General features: G+C 32.1%; 2 protein-coding genes and 1 long non-coding RNA gene across 3 annotated transcripts; 2 read left to right on the top strand and 1 right to left on the bottom strand.

The window, feature by feature from the left end:
* The first annotated feature begins 417 nt into the window (after nt 1–417).
* LOC135120278 (unconventional myosin-Va-like) lies at nt 418–3,466 on the top strand. Its single transcript, XM_064044576.1, has 8 exons — nt 418–460; nt 1,342–1,441; nt 1,771–1,836; nt 1,900–2,044; nt 2,099–2,162; nt 2,328–2,411; nt 3,166–3,251; nt 3,346–3,466. The coding sequence occupies exons 3-8, from the start codon at nt 1,782–1,784 to the stop codon at nt 3,464–3,466; spliced, it is 555 nt and encodes a 184-aa protein (XP_063900646.1). The 5' UTR covers nt 418–460; nt 1,342–1,441; nt 1,771–1,781.
* A 2,635-nt stretch (nt 3,467–6,101) lies between these two features.
* Nucleotides 6,102–7,361, top strand: LOC135120291 (uncharacterized). The gene is made up of 5 exons (XR_010278560.1): nt 6,102–6,140; nt 6,444–6,571; nt 6,733–6,957; nt 7,009–7,163; nt 7,226–7,361. It is a non-coding gene; the product is annotated as an uncharacterized LOC135120291 (long non-coding RNA).
* Nucleotides 7,362–14,651: 7,290 nt separating this feature from the next.
* LOC135120284 (uncharacterized) lies at nt 14,652–16,159 on the bottom strand. Its single transcript, XM_064044588.1, has 7 exons — nt 16,096–16,159; nt 15,917–15,978; nt 15,787–15,847; nt 15,606–15,698; nt 15,390–15,496; nt 15,182–15,261; nt 14,652–14,727 (listed from the first exon to the last, which is right to left on the bottom strand). The coding sequence occupies exons 1-7, from the start codon at nt 16,118–16,120 to the stop codon at nt 14,652–14,654; spliced, it is 504 nt and encodes a 167-aa protein (XP_063900658.1). The 5' UTR covers nt 16,121–16,159.
* Nucleotides 16,160–18,333: the final 2,174 nt, after the last annotated feature.

Below are 18,333 nucleotides of genomic sequence, written 5' to 3' on the forward strand. Positions count from 1 at the left end.
AACAATTTATATTATTTAGGTTCACTTTGTATATCCGAACTATTTTTAAAACGGAGTTAGCGAACACCTTACTTCCCACAAAAACTTAAGTTCAAAACTGTTATGTCTGTTTTTATTAGTAATCCATAGTGATTTTGTATATTATTGAACACAAACTACTTAGTATTTTTCCGTAAGAAAATCTATGCAAAAGTATATAATAAACTTATCGCATTTATTTGGTGTTGTTATCATATTTTGTAAGTTTATCTTATTTTACATTACATGTCCACTTTTTTCTATATATTTTTATTATGTACACTTGAAATTTACAATATTATTTTTTTTGTCCAGCGGGAGTATATATATTTTTTCTGTCTTTTTTATAGTATCCAACCTTTTAACCGAGCAAAGCGCAGTAAAAATTGTTTTATCGAATTTCACTAAGCTCGTGAAGAAGTTAATTCTTATTTATTATCGGGTACTTTTCTTATACGTTTAATGAGATAGACATCTATTATTTATAACCATTTTATGTGTTGCCTTCATATTAGTAATTTTTTTGTATTCATTATTGAATCATTTGCATAATTTTTTTATTTTAAATTAATATTATGAATATTATATTACACAAAAGTTGCTTAGTTTGACTTTTGTATAGTAATTTTATAGTTATTATTATAATTTTATAACATTTAATACAAAGTTTAATGTAATAGTGGTTATAATATCATTGAATACCTTCTAACTTTGTTTGCCATAACTTTACTAAAATTTATTGGTTCAGTTACTTTAAGAGAAGCCTTAATTCTAGTAATCTTTAGAATTTATAACTTTTTTTAAACTTAATTATTCAAAATTTTTTCTTCTCTTCATAAAGTTATATAAAGTTATTAAGTTTATTTGTATGTCATATTATAAATGTAGTTTATTTCTTTTCTAGAATCTTATATTGTAGGCTTAATAAAAACTTTTTCCTTTTAAATTTTTTAAATTTATTGCTAAAGTTATTTTCTGTTGTCTTTTTCTTTTTTGTTATTAATATAATTCATAAAATCCTTTTTGCGTATACCTTCTAAAACTTTTATATTATTATAAAACTATACTACTATTACAAAATGGAAGTTTGTTTTTTTTTATGTTTTTTAATTTTGTAAAAATATATCTTTTAATATTCCGAATTTATATACTTACAAATCTTAATATTTTTTATATATTATACTGTTTAACATGAATATTCTATAATGTTTGTTAAACCATTTTATTATTTTTAAAAAATTTTTACAGGTATTTTATAACTTGAAGACGCTATATACTGTATAACTAATTTATTATTTACTTTATTATTTATTTACAATATAGAAATTTATTTCTGCTCTTGAATCAAAAATAAAAACGAACTTATTTATTATTACTGATCGAAGTAAAAGCTCGTCCAAAAGTTTTTTCGGGAAATGGGGGGGTACTTTCTTTATGTTTATTTTGAGCTTTTTATTATATTATGTATTATCATATAATAATTAGCCCTATACTGGCCAAAAAAGTTTTTGGAAAAAAAAGTTTATATGACATTCTACATTTATCAGTTTTTAATAACATTTGTGGATGATTATATCCCTAAAAAAAGTCATAAAAAAAACTTGTCTTTTAGCCACGTATAAAAAGTAAACGAGAGGGTTTCCGTACATGAACCCAATTGGTAGACATATAAAGAGCCCATAAGCGTATAATAAAAGAGTTCCTTTTTTTATTAAAATGTAATCCACTCTCTGCATACTTCTTCAAATATAGCAGGAAAAACAATGACCGACTTTATCAAAGAGCTGGAGGACATTTATAACCTTTTCACTCTCAATGGTTTCTTCTTCTTTCCTTATTCTATTGGATCTTAATAGTTACTACTCTTTTTTGGTTCTGTAGGTATCCCCGTCGTCGTCACCAGCGCTGTTTTCTCCAGAATTGCAAAGTTCATCAGTCATTATATTATTAAAACTTTGACGTTGGGGTATCAGTACTGCACGTGGAATAAAAGTTTGCGTATTCTGGAAAATATCGGAGTTCTTCGGTCTTTATTTACTTATTACCATTTTATTTATTCTGCTATTACTATTAATCTAAGAGAATGGTTTAAAGAAAAAAACTTTGATAAAGGAGAAGACACTTCACTCGATTCTGCTGTACAGGTACTACTTTACTTATAGCTTTAGAGTTTTTACCGTTACTCGGCTTTTTCTTTAACTTTTTTTTAAATTATAAAAAAAATTATGACTATCGCAAATTTTTTATAATAAGCACTTCATTCTAATTAATTTATTTAATTTATTTATTATACGTAAATCGAATTGAAGGCCTTAACTTTAATAAAAAATGCTTCAAAACTTTCGGATACAAGAATTTTTCTTAAAGAATTAAATCCATTGGAAATAAGAAAAGTAAGCATTCTTTCTTATATAAAGTTAATTATATTCGTAAGGCTTATGACCCAAAAAAAAAAGAGTAGACTTACCAAGAAAAATAAAAAATATGTGACGAAAAAACGAGGTATTTGTTTTTTGTTTTTGGTGTGGTTTAATTCCACCTACGGGACTTGCAACTTCTGGTAAAAAAAAGCGTAAAGGTGGCTGATAGAACAGCTTATAAAACAATCGCATAATAAACTACAAAAGCAAGCACTCAACTATCGAACTTATAACAATATAGTTAATATAGATATACGGGACCACCAAGTAAATCATTCAAAATTTTCAAGTTTTCCATAAAAGCAATTTATTTTAAGATAAGAGCATCTACTTATAAGTAACAGAAATTTTTATAATAGGAACTTATAGTTTTAGATAGTCTATTTCATATGTAAAATCGATCTGCTAATTTGCTTTACCAGATAAAAAGGATAAATGTAGGGCACTTAATAAAATAATTAATGAAACGGTCATACTATTCTAATCAGATCTTAGTTGTTCGCACAAATAAAAGTTCATTTCTTCCGAAGCGCGAGGTGGCGTCAATCTTTTTCGTCCTCGAGTAAAATTATGCTTTTACTAACAGAAGATAATAGTTTATCACTTTTTTATAAGCTTCGTATATCGTTATGCAAAATATAAAATCACAGTTTCCTTTCTTTCTTAATAATAGCTGTATGCTTAATTAGCGCTCTAAGAAACGCAGCCTTTTACTTAATAATTTTAGATTCTAACCAATTATCACGGAGACTATGGAGAAAAAATATCGCAACAAACAATATCTCAAATTATTGCCCAGTGTGATCCCAACGAGTATATAATTATTTTTATTTTTTTTCTCGGTTTTATAAATTACTTTCTATTATGTAAAGTATATATCATAATTGATCTTATTAATAACTATAAGGACTGGTCTTATTTTAATGCCAGCAGAGGAATTGTCACCACCTGAAATAAGCGTTACAGACTTTTTTTTCCCACAATACGATATTGTTGATTTTGGACCGCTAAAGGAACTTGTCATTTAGCTTAATAAAGACAGTTGAAATCAATATATTATCTTATTATCTGGTTGTTAAATATAAATACAAAAATTGCCTAATAAGTTAACAATCCCATTTTCTCCTACGCTAGAGAATCACGACTTTTAGCAGCTGAAAAATTTTCATCTCTAACAATTATGTACACTGCGGAATATTTGATAGTTTTTGAAGGCAAACTTAAGTTTGGTAGCGAGGAACTACGCTTGGTGTCATCATAATATATGGCTAGCAATATTCCAGTTTACAACAATAATTTTTATAGAACAGATAATGTTGCTTTCTTTCACTCTTTAAGCATAGCTCTTATGAGTTAATTGCAGCGACTATGTTTTACCATATAAAACTAAATTAAAAGTTGCTTGCGAAGTTTTCGCAGAAGGATATTTATACTTTTAAATGAGGCTATCCTTACGAAACACCTCTAATATTCAAAAATCTTCCGTTAGCAAACCGACAATTCCTCTCCATTTTTACTGCTCTGATATAGCTTATCACGGCCATGGAAATAATAGTTATTTGTTTAATAACCTTATAACTTTCTGTTTGCTTTCTTCTAAGGTCCGCGTTTGACGGCGTAAAATTAAAAAAATTGGTCGTTTGAGGGCGGGTGCATTTAGTTAAGGCCCCCTCTTAAAACAGCTCAAAAAAAATATATAAGGACATCACGTTCTGGGGGGTAGCAGTGTCATGATAGGGTGACGTGTACGCTTCAGGCACCGGTACGGGCTCCCGGCTGGCTGGGTAGAGAATAACATTAGCCGCCTCAATTCTTTATAGGGCTGGCAAAGATGACACACTGTTTCGAAACGTTGAAGCTTATAAAATCTAAGCCGGTTTTTAAGGTTATAACAGCTATCTAAATGAGCATACCGGCCAAGATATGACTGAATTCTATGAAAAATAATTTTCTGCCATCTTATTTAGGCGCCCACGATTTGGTGATGGGGTAGCTAAAAAGGGGGGACCCACTTGGGTGAGCGAACAAAAAGGTTAGAGAGCTAACATTAAAATTAAAAATTGCATTACTTCAAAAAGTTACAAAGAATATACAGTTTTATTATTTCAAAAAATATATATATATATTTATAAGTTTTTAATATAGTTAATGTTGTCCCTAACGTCTTTGACGGAGACGGATAATGCCTATTTACATTTAAACAGAAATTAAATCCCTTTTAAACTTACTTTAGGCCAGCTGCCAGGTTTGTTGAAACTGGATCACGAAAAAAAGGCATTGAGGACATTTTAACAAACAAAAGGCAAAAAGCAAAAAATAAAGAAAAGAAGTCTAAAGTTTATTTATTTATCATTTACTAATAACAGCTCCTGGTGCTCGATTGAGTTAAAAACTTCACACAAGCCCTTAAAGGAGAAAAGCGCAGATGCACAACAAATAGATTCAGGTATACTCCGTTAAGCATTACATCTCTACATATGTGTAATTTAGAGGAGAGGGGAAAAGATTAAATTGTTCAGGAACATTTCTTAAAAAAATCACATGCTTTTAATGTTACACTTACTAATTGGAGGGTGGGGTGTGATTGCAGCTAATGTCTCCCAGCAAACCTCTAAAACCTTAACTAATGAATACCACGTTTTTTACGGCTCGGTGTCCTGAGACACCGAGCGAAAGTTGACACATCAGTCGTGCTGGATTTCGCCTTTTTCAGACAGTAGTTAAGGCTCTTTACGAATTTTGTCGAACCAAAATATCATCCAGTCCTGCTTGAGCTTGGAGATCCAAAGGAGGCAAGAGACATTTATCAGGACCATAGCACGCTAATTTGTATTTCTAAGGTCCCCTAGAGAACCCTTTCAATATCCTGGTATCGAGAGGACCTCCAATTTACGTGAACTGTTCCTGGTTTAAATAGCTATGACCAAGGCTTACCACACTGACTCGGCGCCATGTGAAGTTCAGTACCGCTCTTTAGCTTGACCTTGACTACCGTATTTTTCGCAGTGCATATTGCCCCTACTAACAGCTTACTAAGCGCACATGCTCATTACTAAAAGAGATAGAGGCGAACCATGGCACACCATTGTTGTTCACCCAATGCGCTTTGAATTCTGTTGTATTTTGTAAGTGGGTTAATGCTAAAGGTTAAAAGTTATACATAAGTAGAGATTCCTTAAATTCTAGCTTAAAACTAATTTGTACGCTATCACCCTGTTAAGAGCGCGTAAAACAGGTGTTTTTTTGACTCATTGAAAACCAGGAATTACTATTAAATTTATCTAAGTTTAATATAATAAAAAAAATTTTAAGACATTTTTGGTTATTAAAAAAACGCCTAAAACTCATGTTTGAGCCCTCAGAGCGAATTTTTGACCCAGAGGCAAGCATAATATTAAAGTGCTTTCGGTTACAGTAATACTTATATTAAACAAGGAAGCTAAAGGGATGAATCTTAGAAGATTTCAGAATAACGATCTGTTATGTGGTCACTTATTACTATTATAATTATACCTGGCATTTTTATTCTCTGCAATTTAAAGGTCTAAAACTTTGGGGTGAATAGGTAGGAAAAGGGTAATAGGGTATTTTCGAGGTTAAATGAATGCATTTCCCTGCTTTTTCTCTGTATTATTTAACTTTCACTTACTCTGCTTTCATAGTCATCAAAACAAGTGTTATTAGATGACTGAAGACTATCGAGTACTTAGAATTTTAACTTCAATAATAATGTTTTATGATTTTTGTTTGTACTTGACTACCTATACTTTTACAACTCTTTTTTTATATATTTTTTTACTTATTTCTTTAGCTTGACTGTGTTAACATAAATGTAAGTTTACTTGAATCGTGTAGAAGGGACTTGTAGAATATTCTATATTTCGTTTATAAATATTAGGTTTGAATTGTTATCGCGCCTAAAATAAACAGTAGTTCGAGAGTTAACTTTAACTTTTTATTAATGTAAATATTACTATAATAAATTTTTTTTTTTGTTTATCAAAGGAAATTAAGCTTTATAGTAGTAAAGAAGAAAGAGAAATGTACGATAACATGGCTGACCTGTTTTCAATTGTTCAAACTCTGGATCTTTTGGAAAAGGCATACGTAAAAGACTCTGTAACGGCAGAGGAGTAATTTTTAGAAAGTTTTAATGTATTTATATTCTATTTTAAATCATCTTTTTTAAATTGTTTTTATCAAAATTTAAACTTTATTTTACTTTTCTCTTTTGTAAAAATATTAAAAGAGAATAGATTCTTTAAAACTACCTTTTCATAATATCCTTTTATAGGTATACTCCAGCCTGTGAAAGGTTAATTGCTCAGTATAAAACTTGCAAGAATTTACTTTTGCATGAAGTTACGGATCTTGAAAGCTTTATGAAGAAATACTCGCTTTTTCTTGTCCAGCTGCCTATAATCGTTTAAAAATTGGTGTGCCTGCGACCATCGAACACGGAGGTCTAACAGAGGTTGAAGGTAAGAAAGTTTCTCAATACGTGGCTGAAGTTGTTCAGGTTAACTTACCTGTGGTACTTTTAGATTATTATTATTTTACTATTTAATAGTACTTTATCACTTTAATGGATTCCGTGAAATTGAACATGGTGGCCATAGATGAAATTCATCCACAATTAAACGATCTTTTACAAAGCATGAATAAAATAAAATCTTTACAGGAGGATTCCGAAAATTTTGATTTTAAAAGCAAAATTAGACAGTGGTAAGAAATTTAGTTTTGCTTGTAATTTTTAAATATACACTTTCATATTCATGATATTAAAGGCTTGAAATCACCAATACCATGAAGGCAAGTGACGAATTAAACGAAGAACAAAAAAGACAGTTATTGTTTGATTTAGAGCAGGCGCATAATGCCTTTTACCGTGCTTTAGCTAAATAAAAATAACTATAATCTTTTCATTGAACTATATCTCTTCGCAACCTCGTAATATCAACTAATTTTTTGCCGTCTACTTAACAAAAACTAATAAACAGATTTAATTAAAGATTTTAATTGTACCGCAGTAGAAAATAATTGCTGGTTAACTGAAATTATTAGCCAAAAGAGTACCTTTATTAACGTAAAGTTTTATTCATGAAGGAAGCCTTTAATTGGTTAACAATTTTATCAAGGTTTTTGAGTTATGATTCAAAGCGGCCCCTTCTTTACTCAGTAAAGGAGTAAAGTAAACGTATGCACAACTGTTTAACAAGCTAGAAAGTTTAAAGTATTATTTCTTGCCAAAAACCTCGTCATGGGGTAGAAGACAAAGTGCCCCTCTAAAAGTGACACTAGCTATTATAGCGACCATTAACGGTGGTGAATATTTTTAGAATCAAATACTGCTTAATCTAATTTTGTTGTGGGCTTACATCGGTTGATAAGGTGGTCAGGTTAATTAGTTACTCATTGGTACATCAAACGATCAAGTTGATGTCGAGGTCCCTGTATTTTTTTAAAAAACTTGTATCGTAAGTTACTTCTTGAAGATATAGCGGAGTATAATGAAACCAAAACTTTTCATAATCCTTTTGGCTGCACGTTGATTATAGTGGAGTGTTTCAATATCTAAGTAACGATTAAGGATAAAGCTTAGAACAAACTATGGCGCACCTAAAATAGTCAGTATAGTTTTGTGTACAACCTGGAGTGGACGAATGATGGCAGGGGGGTACAAGAAGACCACGCCACTGTTGCGTAGAACATGTTTGATTTATGTGGTAAGATAAAGTTACAGCTTATTGAGTTTAGAGAGAGGACTTTTCTAGCGGATAAGTGAGTATAGTATTCTGATCTCTAGTTTAGCCTTTTTCGTGACATGTTCAAAATGGTTGCGCCAAGATAGTTTATATTAGAGCACCAGAGGACTGGCATAACATTAATGACAATTAGTTAAAAATTTATTCTTTTACATCTGGTAATAATTAATACTGCGCTCTTTGAAAAATTAGTATAGGTGCCCCTGGGCGAACCAGAGCTCGGCCCTTTTAATGTATACTTGCACATGTTTTACTACTAGTGTAACTGACTTAGAAATAGCAAAGGATGTGTCATCAGTGAATTGTGATAAATTGTTGAGGTGTTGGTCGGTCTGGGGATTCTGCCGGGTAAACCAAGAAGAGGATAGGCGAAAGTAAGAAACCTTGAGGTAGCTCTTCCTGGATTCCTTTAATCTTGGAAATACCTTTCCAAATATAGTAAAAACTTTCTATGGTGCAGAAACGATATAGTAAGGGTGAAGAGGTGTTTTTGGTATTCTTATATTGTCATTTTAGTTATGAGACCCGCAAGCCTAACTCTATCGAAAGCCTTTTCAGTTTTATAAGGGAACAGCACATGGGGTCTTGTTGGAATTATTAAATCCCTTTATCACCTGCTAAATGAACCTCAAGAGTGTTGCTGGGTAGTTAAAGGCCCCTTCTGAAGTTAATGGGTTTTCAAGGGATAATTTGGTTTTGCTCTACATTATCTGTAATTAACCTAGGTATAAATGACTCTGTTACTTTGCCAGCACAGTATAATAGACTTATTGGGCGATTGTCCTCGGGGTTTTAGGAAGGTTTTTTTATTTTAGTAGAAAAATGACAGTGACCACCTCCCACCCATCCGGAAAGAGTGAAAAACCCAGAGTGGCGGTAATTATAAGAGTAAGAGTTTTTAAGACCGATTTAGATAAGTTTATAGCATGAGATTCGTTATACCATCATGGCCTGGTGCCTTTTTAGTTGAGAAGATGTTAATAATTGATTGTACTTCTAAGTTTTTGTGTTCCTACAGTGGTGAATGCGTGTTGGGTTGCTTGGAGCTTAAAACACTTAGCCTCTTATCTAGGCCTACTTGTTGAAAATTTCTTCAGTAGAATTTCGCTTACTGCACTTAAAGTTAAATTTTTGCAGTCACATAGCTCATAACGAGGTCCACAGTTATTTGCTAGAGGCTTCCCCGGAGGTTTACATGAGAGACAATTGCTACATCGCCTTGACCATAAAGATGTATTTTTTTGATTCCAATTGCCTCATGGAAAGTTAACTGGTGAAAATCTCTGAGTGGGCAAAGTGTCATCTGACTGCTCTGCTACATTCCTTTTCGAAAGTTATTTCGTCGCGCTTATATATATAGTACCAGTACCTATAGCCTAGGAATAGACACTATTTTCTTATCTAACTCCACTAGTTAAGAGACGAATCAACAAGCTACAGAACTAGCTGCTCCGGAAGAGAGAACAGACAATGGGTAAACATCACTCATCCTACAGTGATAATTGCCAATGCTTTCGTTCGCGACTATTCACTACTAAGCAACAGTTACCTGCATGACTTAGCTGATTTCGAATACTATTTAATAGTATCAAGCTAACTACGCCAGCTCTTTACGATATATTATGTAGTTGGACAATTTAAAGATTTTTAGGCTTTAGGTGTGTTTTACTCAAGAACTATTTCGTTTTTTTTTCTTATAAGAAACGCCTACTTCTCTCTTTTGCATCGGGCCATCGTCGTTCCCGAGTAGAATACGAAGGTACATCAATGGGTTTTGTAGGAAGACCACAATGACTAGAGAAGCTCATTAAGCAGTTTGACTATGAAAAGTGTATTACTCGTAACTTGGTCTTTAGCGCGGGTCCTCTCTTTCGTTAAGGAGGTAGAAATAGACTTTTTAAGGGGTGCTCCTGGTTTAGAAACGGTAGTGTGGATGTAGGTTGCATTTTTCGCGTTATTCGGATAATATTTACGGTCCCTATTCTTTGCGAAGTGATTGCCCTGACAGTTAGCATATTATAGGGGAGTCTCCGGTGTTTCTTGTGCACCGTATAGTTTCGTGTTTCCCATCACATATGACGCGCTTGCAGGCTGAAATGCAATGATTTGAGTTATGACCGAAGAGCTGACAGCGATGGCATTGGGCAATCCTAGTGCTGTTTTTGGGTCTTTCCAAAGAGATTAAGAGAGGACAATCAGAGGTAACTTTATAAATTATTACATAGATGCACGAAACAATTGGAAGAGGTTTCTCTTCGTGTCTAAAGCTTTTCATTCGAGCGACTTTTAACGGGTGGCGACCCTGTCGTAGATCTTTTCTGATCTCTTCGCAGTTCAATTTAAGAAATATCCCTCTTAAAACAACTTTAAGTGCTCGCCCTCAAGGTAGCTGATAGAAGTAAAATTCATAAAAGGGAAACTACTTCTGACCATTTTGCTTTTCACGTATAAGAGGGGAAAAGGTTTATTTCTGGGGATGCGCTACTAGTATTGTCGCTAGTGGGGCTTTAAGTTAACTTTTAGAAGTGTTACCACTACTGTTACTGCTCGTAGTATTAGGTGTATAACTGTTATTACTATTACCATGGTCCTCATTGTTAATAGTATTACACCTAATACTATAGTTACTGTTAGATATTTTTCATTACAACCAATATTTTTTTTATATATATTAATATTAGTAATAATATCATTTTTGTTATCAATGAGTAGCAACTTCGACGACTTCATCTACGAGCATGAACGCTGAAAATTATTAGAATTAGAATTTTTAGAGCCAAAAAACCGCCCTTTCGCTTTTTTGAAGCATTGAACCCGGAGTTGCTTATTTTATTTACAAGTTGGGAAAACTTTTATTGGCAAAATCTACTTTTTTTGTTGGTTCTTAGATGTTAGCAAATAACTTGGTCACCAGTCCGGGGGGGGTAAAAATTTATCATAAATTCAGGATAAGAAATAAGCACAGGCCACATCCGAAAACGGCGACATCCCCGTTAATGAGTGTTTATTGTGTGTATATATTGTTAATAGCATAGAGATTTATGTTATTAACTAAATATAAAAAAGCAATCCCATGTTTTTTTAAATATCATTAATCCATAGACTAGCAACTTAGAAGAGAATTTAATGAACCGTTTATTTTAAAAATTTATAAAATTATCACAAAAGAATTTTTTTTAGTGAAATTTTTTAATTCCGCTGTTGCATTTTAATTTTATTAAAATACAAGCTCGACAACATCAGCTGCAAAAAAAGTGCTATACTTGTGTATTCAATGGTTAAAAAGCCCTGTGATAAATTCCAAGAGCGTTCCAAACCAGAAGAGTTCATTTTGTTTATAGAGAAAGACGTTGTAACGATTCATTAAAGGTTACACCCTTCGCGACAGGACTTATTTAGTAATTAATCTTAAATAAAACCTGGAATGTGCTTTTGACTTGTAAACTTTACAATTATGCCTAAACTTCATTTGTAAAGGCTTCGTTTAATGCCTAAAGTTTGCTCTATGTATTCCTTTGCAACTTGCACTCACACAATTTAATTTGGGCTGATGACACTACTAAAAAAACGGTTTTTCGTCTCAGATAATGCGTTGATTTTTTCAAATATAATTTGTTGAGTATTTACATACGAAAGCAGTGACAGAAATTGCTGATAAAGGGTTTTTGTTTTAAAGATTTGACCTTTTCACAGATTTTCTACTTGAGTAAAGTATAATTTTTTGTCGACTTAGATAGTTGGGACAGAATAAGAAATTTTCTTACGTTATGATCCCTTTTCGTTCTCATCACTTCAACTAAGTTTCACTTCTTGGTCTTCGTCAAGAACGTACCCAACTAGTTTTACCGCGTACCTCATCTTACATCTACTTTTAAATCCTTGTCTCTAGGTGGCTCATAGAATAAACATTCTATATCATTTGAATCAATTAGCTTCCGATTAGATAGTTTTCTGAAAGGAAAGCTATTGTCATGGCTCTGTCAGGATTCAGAAGTCTACGCTAGATAGTCACAGGGTGATATTACCCACCCACACTATGCTACTGGTTTTTTTAACAAGTCCTTATTAGTTATAAGTAGTTATATAACTTACTTGTGGGTTTGAAAGGTTTTCTATTGCTTATAACAAAGGATAAATGTAGAGTGAGGAAAATCAAGGGGTTTATCGATGACCCTTGAGGATCACTGTAGTAAGCAGAAATCTGGGTAATATGCAATTTATAGGCATGAAATAATCTTAATTGAAGACTCAAATGGTTTATTAAGATTACTCTGTGAGAATCAAATGATTATCAATTATATTAACAAGATTGTGCCATCCACGCAACGGTCAAACACAAATTCGCTTTCCCCTGAGAAAAAATATGGAACCGCTAAGGTTTCCTAGTAAAACAAAAGAGTTCTGCCTTTACTCTATTACAATTACACTAAACAGTTTAAGCTGTAGACTTAAAATCCTTAAGCAAAGTTGTTCGATAAAGGTAACTCTATCAAGTTTACTGCCAGCAATGAGTTCGTGAAAAGACAAACAGCGTTGAAGGAATTTAGGTAGTCATAACGATACAACCATGAGATAGCGGTCAGCAGGTGTGCTTTAATGACTAATAATGCCCTTTCTTTTGCATGTTTTGACGCAAAAGGAAACATTTACACTTTCCATAACCAAGAGTTAAAACCTATCTTAAAATAATAAATGATTATGAAAAGCTAAAATTTAAGTTAATATAAAACCTATAGGAGACTCCTTTCTTATATACTATTTGGCTTCGGTAACGTAACAGGTTATATATTATTGCTGACGTTTCTTATAGGTACAATGAATGACGAGAATTGGTCATTTATGTATAAGGCTATTAAATTAAGTTGGAAAAGTAGCGTAGTAAAAGATGCTTACTGCGTTGGCTGCATCTTTAGGCCGGTTGTTCAGTACAGGGATAAAAATTTTCTTGAAAATTTAAATCGGGAGGTATTACCCATATTCTACGGTTACAGTCGTGAATTGGAAGGGAACACTCACGCAGAAGAATGCGCTATAATGAAATTTGTATCATTTTTTAAGTTATCTGAAGAAGTAGAGATACCTTCTGTAGTATATGAACCCGAAATTTGTAAAACCGAGTTCACAAAGAAAAAGGTAAGTGAGTTTCCTACTAAGCTTGAATTTGTTACCCACAGATTTTCTGAAAGTCAAAAAAAAACTTTAATAACTAAACTGAGAAATAAGGAAATACTTTACGATGTCTACGTAACTATGGAACCCTGCAGTTTTCGTCTGTCAGACAAACAAACTTGTACTTTTTGGCTTACAAAAATTAAAAATTATATTAGTTGCGTATATGTGGGTTGTTTCGAGCCAACAACGTTAGTCTCCGATTGTAAAGGGGCTTACCAGTTATCTCAACTGGAAAAAATTCCGTTAAAATTTTTTAGTAAAGTTGGTTTTGTTGAAGACTTAACCAATTTTGCAAAAGTAAAAGTGGACTTTGCCTCAACCCTTCGCTTTCAAGAGGAAAATTTTCTGGATCTTCAACAACTTTGCCTTTTACCAAATATTCATGTAGTTAACAGTACTGACTACAGAATAAGTCCTGCACAATTAGTTTTCCAATGTAGTCAAAAAATTATACTTGTTAAAAAGTTGTTGCATAACCTAGGAAACGCTGAGAAACTTAGAGAAATTATTCAATATATAACCCTTACAGAAGTTAGTGGCAATCAAGAAGCCTTAAATAACTTTAACGTTGAACTGTTTATTATTGAAAAAGTTCTTTCAGAAAAAGCTTTAAAAAATTCGAAGTCTTCGGAGTGTTATGAACACAGTATTGGGGGTATTTCAATATTTAAAAAAAACTTAAAGGGAATGTATAAATTATATTTTTATCACTTGTCTGATAAAGTTGATAAGGACATGGCGGTTCGAGATCTTAAACGCTTGGAAAAAATGCTTTAGCTCCTAAATAAAGTTATTAACATTAAGTGGACCTTGTGCTATATAGACAAAGTAAAGATCTATAAACTAAGTTTTTTTTTCGCCTTTATGAGGCACAGAACTTCTTTGTAGATTTCAGCCATTTGCATTTAAAGCGGTCTTGAAAAAAATTACTTAAATTGTCAAAGTACATCTTGGAACTAATAAAGTTTTTTCAATTAAAATTTCTCTTGTATCTTCAGACTAATAAAAGCTATTTAAAAATAAGTATAAGTAGTATTCAAACATCCCGGAAGTTCCTTGAAGGGGGTTAGCCAGATATACAGCAGTAGAAAGTCGATTGCAATAATTTATAATTTAACTCTTCTGAGTTACATAAATAACAATTTTTTTAGTGTACTGAACTGCTATAAATAATTCTACTTCAATCATCCATGAGGCTACACATAAACCAAAAAAAATTAAAGAATTATTAAATCTTTATTTTTTACGTTATATAAATCAAAATAGTTGCAATAGTCTACTCCGGTTTCTGTTTACTATAAAACTCCTGGATTTGTGCATCTAATAGCTTTTTGTACAATTCGGGCTCATATCTATAAGATTTATTAATTAAAGCAAGTAACTTGTAAATACGTCCGTATTTAAAAATTGATGGCTTTTCTGAACAGAAGTCTAAATTAACGCGCCAGTCTTGAATTTAAGTACAGCGAGAGTACTCAAATTTTTTAGTAAAAAATTACCGGCTCTGGACAGTTTTTTAGAGCTTTTCAAACCTAAATGTAGTTCGCTGCCAGTATCGGCCTATACTAATTTCTCGACGCTTATAAAATTAAATATACCAATTTAGTAAGAAAAAAAGGCGTTGAATTTAAAATTAACTTTTCAAGTGTGCTCATATCTATATAATACATTTTAACTAAAAAGTGAAAGTTGCATTAACTGCTCATCAAGCTCCAAACAGTCTTGACGGTTTTAAAAAAAGTTTATACAACTTTTAGCATAATAGAACAAATTTTTGAACTAAAACTAATTATACAATTTTCTAACCTATAAAGAGCATAGGCTTCAGCAGAGGCTACGGATCTTTCATTAGGAGTGTGTAGTACAGTTTGAACTTGTAACAATATCTGGTAAATGTAGAGAAATATCAGTTTAAGCTTTTTTATAAGCATCACAGTTGTTATAAGAAACTATCATAATAACTGACTTAATTATATAAGTTCTAGTAATTATGTATTAAAAGATAATGTTTTACTTCATATAACGAAGTAGTAGGATCCCAGAAGTCGCTAAAAAGGTCTAGTAAAAGTAAACCCGAGGAAAAGACATTTAAATGTGTAATAAAAGGGGGTTCAAGAAAACCTAAAAATTGTAAGTAATAAGTAATACTTGTTTTTAATATCTATTACGAGAAGAAACAACTTCTAAAATAACTATTATGGCCATGAAACATCAAATAACAGTGACTAACAACAAGGAGGTTTCTTGGGATAAGTGGCGGGGAAAAAGAGTACAAACGGAATATTAACATTTTCAAATAACGTCCCTCTCAAGCCTGGGACACCTTGAAATAAATTAAGGGATTAAAAATAATTATGATGGAAACATGAAAGAAAAAAATTTTAGTTATAAACAAGGAAAATTAAACAAACTGCAGTTCCAGATGTAAAGATTGATCATTCCTTTGTCTGCTCTTGGGCTTGCAGAGAAATTCTAAGGCGGATAAAAAAAAACTACTTTCATTAAGAAATATTATTTAATTTTTAAAAGTATAAGCGAGACTGATATAGTCCCTTGTTGCCAAATATTTAGTTCCCTAATCAAAATTAGTGTTCCTGAAAAATCTGAATTGGAAGTTAGAACGACATCGGTATTACTAGCAAGGATAGTAGCATGACAATAATTAGTTTTAAGCATTTTTTTCAGTGTGTTCAAAAGAAGATGTAAAATATCACCGATACCACGCAATAAGATTTTTAGGGACATTAACAAAGAACAAACACACAAGGATTGCGATAAACACCAAGTGTGTGACGAGCCATTTATTTAAGTAGCTCGGGAAAAACCCCAAATAAAGATTTATTGTTAGGTTTGACTATAGTTAAAACCAAATTAAGCAGGTAAAATATATTTTTATTTTCATCTCTATAAGAAAACGCAAAAACTATAGCGTCTTTACTTAGTACACAGCCGTATGGATATAAAAATTAATTTGCCTTAGTCTTTTAAATATGTTAGGACAGCTTTAGGCCTAACTAGTCAGTAAAGTCAGAAGGAGCTAAAGAAATTGACGGTTTGACTAAAGGGTTTTTAATTGCCTTTTTTTGCAAGAATGTTCGCTAGATCCTTGTAAATTCTTTGATGGTATAAACTTTAAGCTTTCTGTTTAGTCTAGCATTGTTATCAAAGAAGAAGCTTTTGTAAACATTGGTAGAAAAGAATATTTGGTAACGCAGTTTTTCTAATGAACTGCGAAAAAAACGGTCACCAGCACAGGAGAGGAATTGTTAAGATTGAGTAAATGGATTGTTAGATATACCAAAACCTGTTCTTAATTAAATTCACCTTTCCGGTTTAAACAGGTGTAGAGTGAAGTCTCAGCTTTTTTTTAATAGAATAAGCTATCTGTTTATTAGAAGTATGACTCTTAATTACATAGTATCTGAAAAGCATGGACTTCGGCATTTGCTGGGTGTCCACCTTCGCTTACGCATTAATTAATTTTTTGTTTTGATCACATTAATTATAAGTTCCATTTTTGATACCGACCTGCTACTTCCTTGAGAGAGGAACAAAATAAAAAATTTTTTCGATTTCTTCCGAAAATAATACTATAATAGTGTAGCTATACATAAATAAGTGTATCATAAGGTAAAAAGCGTTAATGGAGAAAGTTTCCTAAATGAAAATAACGGATGAGGCGTCACCTTATTTAACTAAGAATTTTTAGTTTTCTAAGGAATAACTAAAAAGGTCCACATGCCAAACGTTAAAAGTCCTTCGAACAGGCGAGCCCTACCTTAATGGCAGTAAGATCTCCTTTTTCGAGAACCATTCTGTTCTGCTTGTAGTAAGTAGGTGGAGTTTGATAATCTTATCATGTCTTGTAAATACAGTTTTTAATACTTCTCAAAGTAGTACAATAAACTGATAGGAGCTCATGTTAAGAGGAGAAAAAACGTGTAGATAAAAATTTTAGCTACTTTCTGCCATCTGGAAAAGCATATATACGTCAAGCCAAGGACGTTTTACCCTTCCATCCTATTTTGAAGTTAGATAGGAACTCCAGCCACAGCTGCCCGCAGTAAAAACATGTTTTTTTTGAAACTAAGCGTTCAGTTATATAGGTCATCTTCTTCTCGTTCTCCCTTTCGGTTATAATAAATTAATGGCCGCTTGTAAATATAAAACGAGTTCGTTTTTCTTATCTTATTGTGAATTGGTTTTAAATGTTTTTAAGTAATTTAATAATAATGAACGCAAAGACCCAATCTTAATCTCCCAAATGGTATTATAATGTTCTGTTGGTCTTTAATTAACCCCTTTGATAAGTTCAATAGTGAAACTTTATACAGTGGTTCTTAGGCTATAAAATATTTCATAATTAATATTCTTAACGCAACGCACCATTCTCAGTATTAGTTTTTAACCAAATAAATAATTTATACGTTTATGGGTAATTTTTCGGCTTTTCTGTTTGGCTGAGTATATTCTCTGTTCTCTGTTATAAAAGACACGTGACTTCCCATATACCTATTTGTTTAAATGTGGGATAGTTACTTTAAAACTTAATTTTTTTTTTATCTTTCACCTCCGTCTATAAAAATTCCTAAATATAGTATATTCCTACCTAAAGAGGTTATATTTGAACGTCGAACAGTGGATGCCCACTCCTACTGGCGGAAAAATTTAACTTTTTAGAATTTTCTAAGTTATTAGTGTTTTCTTTTAATATAGTTTCTGTTTATCTGTCACGGTATCCGAAGAAAGTTCTCATTCAAACGTTATCAGCAGGGCTCCAGAAATCTTAGTATAATAATTCGTGAAGTAACGTTGTAAATAATTATACTTTTTTCCTTCTCTTTACAAGTATCTGTAAGGACTTCTTCCTCTTGAACAAAAGAAGCACGGAATTAGAACCCGATGTCTTATTAAAGGTTTTCGTGCACCTTAAGGTGGGCGTCCGCTTTTTGATGTAG

Source organism: Zophobas morio, unplaced genomic scaffold (assembly GCF_036711695.1).
Source record: "Zophobas morio isolate AGI-343-1 ecotype UQ-CSIRO unplaced genomic scaffold, CSIRO_AGI_Zmor_V1 ptg000369l, whole genome shotgun sequence".
NCBI classification, from domain to species: Eukaryota; Metazoa; Arthropoda; class Insecta; order Coleoptera; family Tenebrionidae; genus Zophobas; species Zophobas morio.